Raw genomic sequence first — 6,861 nt, forward strand, 5'->3', positions numbered from 1 at the left:
CAGCGAATTAAAATTCAGCGGCTCCGCTGGCTTGGCCATGTCGTTCGGATGGACAGAAACGCTCCTGCTCTGAAAATATTCAACGCGGGCCGCGATGCTGGGAACAGAGGAACAGGAAGGCCTCCTCTGCGTTGGAAAGACCAGGTGGAGAAGGACTTGGCTTTACTTGGCATTTTCAATTGGCGTCAGTTAGCACAGAAGAGAAATGACTGGCGTGCTGTTTTGGACTCGGCCAAAATCGCTTAGGCGGTTACAGCGCCAAATAAGAAGAAGAAGAAGTTGAAAGTGGGTTTATACCCCCGTTTTGAATCACAGCGAACTGGATCAAAGCGCTTTATGTGTCGGTATAAACAAGGTATATGATTACCGCCAAATCTAACACACTGAGCTGGATCAATTCCCAGGAATTCAACCCTAGTGCATCTATATCGCTGTCGTCATCACCAAGTGTACTGGTATGCGTTTAAAAAAAAAAAAATCATATGCATATTTTTGTGTTTGGAAAAAACGTCGCTTTACAGAATGTCATGGATATACTTAAAACATCAAGTTTCGGAAATTCAATGTTGGCCGTGTACGCCGAGAAAAAATCTTTTTGCCACGAAGATAGGAAAAAGTTGCGAAATTTAATTACCGAAACAAACAAATATTATATACCACGGCCACATGAAATGAAACAAATAGCTCAAGAAATCACAGGAATTTTTCCTACGGAAAATAAAGACATATACTATATATCAAGAAAAGATGCACGCAAACCACACAGAGACTGGCACCCAGACATACTTTCTAAACAAAATAAAATGAGATTTATGAGTGGCGATGAAAATGATTCAATGGATATGTGGATATCCACTTACGAGTACCGTCGTAGTGATAATCAAGTTTCAAACAGTTTAAGTGCTATTTTAGACAGATGGCCCTTTTACAAACAAGCCTTCGGAATGAAATATGTTTGCTTTACACAAAACTGCATTAAAATTTCTATGTTTAATTTTTCTTTTGTACGCGGTATATGTCGATTGAATACGACTACGACCTAATGTTCCCAGCCACAAAATACAATTTGATGAACAAATGGGCTTCACTGAAATAAAAACTCACTCAACTTTACAAAGACAATATTAAAGACAAGCACTATGGAGAACTATTTCGATCACTTGACCCATCTTTGGATGAAAGTAAGTAGTAAAATATGTGATTAGAAATTGCAAATTCTTATTTTGTTTCTTTTTAGCTTCAAGTGGTTGCATATTAATAATGCTGCTGAATACTGTCTTAAAGCCGACATCTCGAAATATTACAAAAGTTGATGGGAAAACTATTATTAAAAAAAGCGTTGTAAAAAGTAACCATAGGTCATGCGATTTTGAGCAGCATTGTTGACATAAAATCAGGTAATGATTTGCAACGAGTAAAAGAAGAGCGCATGAAGAATTTACTAGAGCGAAACACAACGATACAACCATATCTCATCGTTATTGGCACCGATATAAAAACCTTAAAAGAGTTTTATACAAGTTTCGATAAGTATTTACTAAAATTTAGTTCCTTCATTACTGCATTAGATGCAAAGCAAACTGATTATTTAATGAATTAGCGACGTTTCATGTTACAAATAATTTTTCTGCAGATATTGTTCATGATTTGTATGAGGGTGTTTGCAGATATGATATATGTGAAATCTTAAAATACCTTATTTCCGAAAACAAATGTTTAACTATGGGGAAAGCGAAATCGGTAATTTATCTCCTCTTTTAGACTTCCTCCAAATTACAAACAATAAAATAAAAATGTCAGCTCGCGAAATGATGGCATTCATTCATTTTCACCCGCTAATCATAGGTGACCTTGTCCCGAGACAAAACGAAGTTTGACTCTTCTTCATAACGCTTTTAAAAATAGTAGACATTTTGTTGGTGAGCAGTTTTGATGATAAATTACTTCATGAACTGAAATATTTGATTTAAAAGCACAATGAAGATTATATAAAATTATTTAAAAAAACTACTTAAGCCAAAGTTTCACTTTTTGACCCATTACGTTTCCATAATTAAAAAATCAGGTTCTCTTAAGTATTTATGGAGCTATAGATATGAATCTAAGCATAGGGAAGCAAAAATGTATGCCAGAAATATAACATCGCGTAAAAATATATCATATACTTTGAGTATAAAAGCTTCATTAAAATTTAGTGCTTTTCTTAAACAACACCATGACGGTCAGCCAAAACTAATCGAATATGAAAAAACTAACTTATTTAATATTGAATGTTCCGATTACTTTAATTCTTTAAAAAATATCGAAGAATTTAAATCTAATTTTACTAATAGTTCAATAATAAACCGTGTTACTTATAAAGGCAGTATTTACAATAAGGGCTATTCTGTAACTAAAGCAGTAAATAGAAAGCTCATAAATGTATACGAAATTCAAAATATCCCAGAAGATAATTTAGGTAGGCCTTCTTAAGTGAAGCCATCCTAAGAGGCCTACCCAAGAAGGGCTGAAAAAGTACTTCCTTGCATGCCTTCTAGAAGGGCTTATCCATTTACAACTCACGCGAATGCATAAATTTATATTATTTAACATTACAAATGAATTCCAATAAAAATTTTAAGTTACAATAACACATATTTGATATAAACCTTAAGAAAATACTTCAAAGATGTATGATTTTTATAAATTAAAGAAGCAACTTTAAAGAACTCCTCCAAGAGGCCTTCTGAAGTACGTCCTATTAAAGCCCTTCTTGGAAGGCCTTCTATGGGTAGCGAAAGAGGAAGCCCTTCAATTTGTGCCATTCCATACAAAAAAGAAAGGAGGAAGGAATGTAGAGTAGAAGGCCTCTTGATTCTCAGGAAGGCCTTTCGGAAGGGCTTTTAACTCCTGAAATTATCTACTGGGATACTAATAAGCCAAAATACACATGTTTACTTTATTGTTAATGAATACAACGTAATTAATTTTTCTCAACACTATCAGTCTTATGCTGTGGGTGCTAAGCATGAATTATTAGAAATAAATAAAATTGAAGTTTGCACAGGCCCACCCGTTCATTTATATTTTTTACCTGATGGAACTTCAGTAATTAGAAATAAGGTATATTAGTTTATAATTAGGGGATTCACAAGACGTGTTAGTTTATAATTAGGGGATTCACAAGAATTGTTAGGCATCGTAAAACCGTACGCTTAAATTTTTTTATGTAAAATAATGATTAAAATTGTTTTAGAGGATTACGCCGAAATTTTTCTTATATAAAATATACAATTAGCTCCCTCTAAAACCATATTAAACGTTATTTTACATACATCATTTAAGCTTAAAATTTTTCGATGCTTAACACGTCTTGTGAATCGCCTAATTGTGTTTCAAATAATGCATTCAAAATGCAAATTCTGTCATAAATATAAGTAATAATAAATAAATAATAAGTTCAAACTAAATTTCTGTGTGTTTATTTACAATTTTTATTTATAAATTCTATATTAATATCATTTCATATTAACATTAAAAGAGGTGAAATTAACATTATTTTTCATTTTAATATTACATTAAAAAATGTCAATACTACGTTATTTTAATATTGTTTTTTTTTACATTTTTAGTGTTTTTTTCTATATTATTTGTTGATTTTACATTTCCAACTTATCACTCCAGAAAATAAAAATAACATTGACATAATATCAAAATTAACATTTTGTAACGTTGGACGACTTTTGTAAACTAAAAATGTTACTTCTACGGCGGTTTAACGCACTGTTTTTCTGGGTGCACAATATAACTTCGAAATGGCGTGCTATAGATATGACCGATACTGTATATATTGCTTGCTAAATAAAATAAAACTCATTTTCAAAATGGACTCTAATTTGGATAATAATACCACACTTGAGTAGAGCTATAAAAAATTGGTTTCATTTGTCGGTCTTCAAGCTTTGTGGGCAATAAAAATGTTCATTTTAGAGTTTGTAGGCTAAGAATCATGTTGCACTTTTTAGCATTTTTTGAATAATGGGCTTTTTATTAGAAAACTTCCACGTGTGTTTTGCCATGCTTTTCGATGTTTGAAAAGCAGCAGTCAACAAGAATATAAAAATCTGCTGTTTTAAACATTTTGCTGCGAAATATTATTAAAGGAAGCACATTCGAAGAATATAACAACTACACAAGACAAAACACTCTCAAAAAGTCGTGCCTGTGCTAAAGACGTGTTTGAATACTTTTTAAGTGTTTTAACAGCTGCAAAATGTCCGGTACAACCGCCACTATTCGCACCCGCAAGTTCATGACCAACCGCCTGCTCGCCCGCAAACAAATGGTTTGGGATGTGCTGCATCCAGGTTTATCTTCAGTCAACAAAAAAGACATCCGTGAAAAACTCGCCGCTATGTACAAAGTGACACCAGATGTGCGCTTCGTTTTCGGTTTCCGCACCAATTTCGGTGGTGGCCGCTCAACTGGTTTCGTGCTTATCTACGATACCTTGGACTACGCCAAGAAATTCGAATCTAAATACCGTCTGGCGCGTCATGGTCTCTTCGAACAGAAGAAACAGACCCGCAAACAGCGTAAGGAACGCCGCAACCGAATGAAGAAGGTGCGTGGTACTGCCAAGGCTAAGATCGGCCAAACCGCCAAGAAGTAAAAGTCTACCGGAGAGTAGACACAAGAACAAATGCGGCTCCAAATGTTCCAATAATTATGTTCTTCATAACTTTATCGACGGAGCGCGTATGTTAATCTTGTTTTATACAATAAAGTATATAAATTTTACTTTGTTTACCTTTGAAGTGGTTTATAAATACTGTCCGTCCCAAGAAAGTGTGACGAATGGAGCAAGGGCACATTTGCTTCTTTAATTTTATAAATAAATAAAATTCACAAAGGAAATAGCAAGAATGATATGCAAGTGCGTAGGTGAAAATGCATTCTTGCATTTTTTGTTTAAACTTGTACGTTACGTTACTTTTTCAACTTTATATCCAGCCTAATTTTTAGTAATATACTTGTTGTGCTAATGTCCTTTCATATAAATACAAATATAAGCTTAATTTAAAGGATTTATTTTTATTTAAAGCAGCTTAGATTAGAAAAAAATATATAGAAACAATTAAACAAATTTTTTGAAATATAAGTATAAAATTTAGTCGCCGTATTGGATCCGCCATTTTTAATTTCGAAAATCTTACATCATATTCGAAATCAGCAGCCTCAAAAACCCCCAAACACTAAAGGCTGATTTGACATTGAATGGCATTTGTTTTTAAATAAGTGAAAACGCATGATCAAATGGAACTAAAAACGCTTTATCGTTTTATTTAGACCAGAATAGGACGTGAGTCGTGAAAATGTGCCGCTAAATTGGTAATCTGTACGTTTTTGGCCAATAATATAATCGATATGCATCAACAATCAAAATAAAAATTTACAAAAGCACACAGAGTTGCAAGCACATATCATTTATTTTCATAAAACATCCAACAATGTTTACAAGAATTTTTCTACAAATAAACATAATCGAATGAAGCTGAAATAAATTATTAGTAATTATTCGAAGTCCTTCGAAAAAAGGTTCTTTATACATCACTAGAAGGCGTTTTTTTTTTAAGTTCTTTCAGAAACTATTTTTGCCATTTTTGGAGGTATTTTCAAACGGTCCAGCTCATGTGAATCTTAATATTTTGGTGGACGTCTTTAAATATAATAAATTTTGTAATTCCGGTGGAAAACTCTTAACTTTTTTTGGTGGTGCAGGCTAATATACATATATACATATCAAGCCCTAACTGCCAAAAATATGTAAGCGACATTTTGGCAAAATTTTAATTTTGATGTTCTAGGAACATTTCCGCATCAAAACGAAACTTCGTAAATATTTACGAAATCTTACGTTTATTTTACGAAACACATTCGTAAATCACTGAAGAAATCTCTGTACGAATAATTTTGTATATTGTACGAAGGCATTCGTAATATTTGGTATGGTATTAAAATTTACGAAATCTACAATTCTGTATTCGTACAAATTTATCTAATACTTTCGTACATAGAACAAATGCAGAAAAATTTTTTTTAATTCGTACAACAGACGAATATTTTCGTACAATATACTAAATTCAGTTTAATATTTAATCATATTTTTATGTACTGTGTGTCATTGCGAAACTACTGGTTGGCTACTGTGAGACGTATAATATAATTTTAAAAGTTTTAAGAAGCTTTTGCTGGATAAAAATATAATATAAAATTAAATGTTAAAGCTGTGGATAAATGCTTTTAAGCATACAATGTTTTTAACATCGGCCACGCTGAGCCTTGCTCTGCAATATGGGACTTCATAAATAGGTATTTTCATCAGTTAGCTATCAACGGCAAGAAGACCAAGCCAGGAACAGACGCACTACTTAATGAAATTTTAAGTAAGTACATGTATGATTTTTCACTGAAACTTGCCTTTCAGACGCCTTATAATTTTCCTTTAATTTATAGTCCAGAAAGGAAACAAACATCGAAGAAGCTGCGAATCTGCCAAGTACCTCCACATAAAAACATTGCAAAACATCTTGTTAAAGAAAAACGCTTAAAATTAGGAATAAAAACTAAATAAAAGTGTTGTGTTAAATTCGTCTTATGTTTTTTATAGTGAGGTGAATGAAAGCAATCGGAAGTTCTACGAAACAACCGCAGATTTTAGGAAAATAATTTCGTTAAATATACGAATTATTTTCGTGCATTTTACAAAAATTTCGTAAAAAAATAAAGAAATAGTATGAAATTCTTTAGTAAATAGTGCGAAATTCGTTCGTAAATAGTACGAATACGTTCGTAAAATGTACTAAGATCTGATGTCTCATA

The 6,861-nt window shown here is 32.6% G+C and overlaps 1 protein-coding gene across 1 annotated transcript; it reads left to right on the forward strand.

Moving 5' to 3' along the window:
• The first annotated feature begins 4,191 nt into the window (after window positions 1-4,191).
• Window positions 4,192-4,793, forward strand: LOC118751212 (40S ribosomal protein S24-like). Its single transcript, XM_036485991.1, has one exon. It carries the CDS (start codon window positions 4,253-4,255, stop codon window positions 4,649-4,651), a length of 399 nt encoding a protein of 132 aa, XP_036341884.1. The 5' UTR covers window positions 4,192-4,252; the 3' UTR covers window positions 4,652-4,793.
• Window positions 4,794-6,861: the final 2,068 nt, after the last annotated feature.

This window comes from Rhagoletis pomonella, unplaced genomic scaffold (assembly GCF_013731165.1).
Source record: "Rhagoletis pomonella isolate Grant_MI unplaced genomic scaffold, Rhpom_1.0 Rhpom_scaffold_00595, whole genome shotgun sequence".
In the NCBI taxonomy this organism is placed as follows: domain Eukaryota; kingdom Metazoa; phylum Arthropoda; class Insecta; order Diptera; family Tephritidae; genus Rhagoletis; species Rhagoletis pomonella.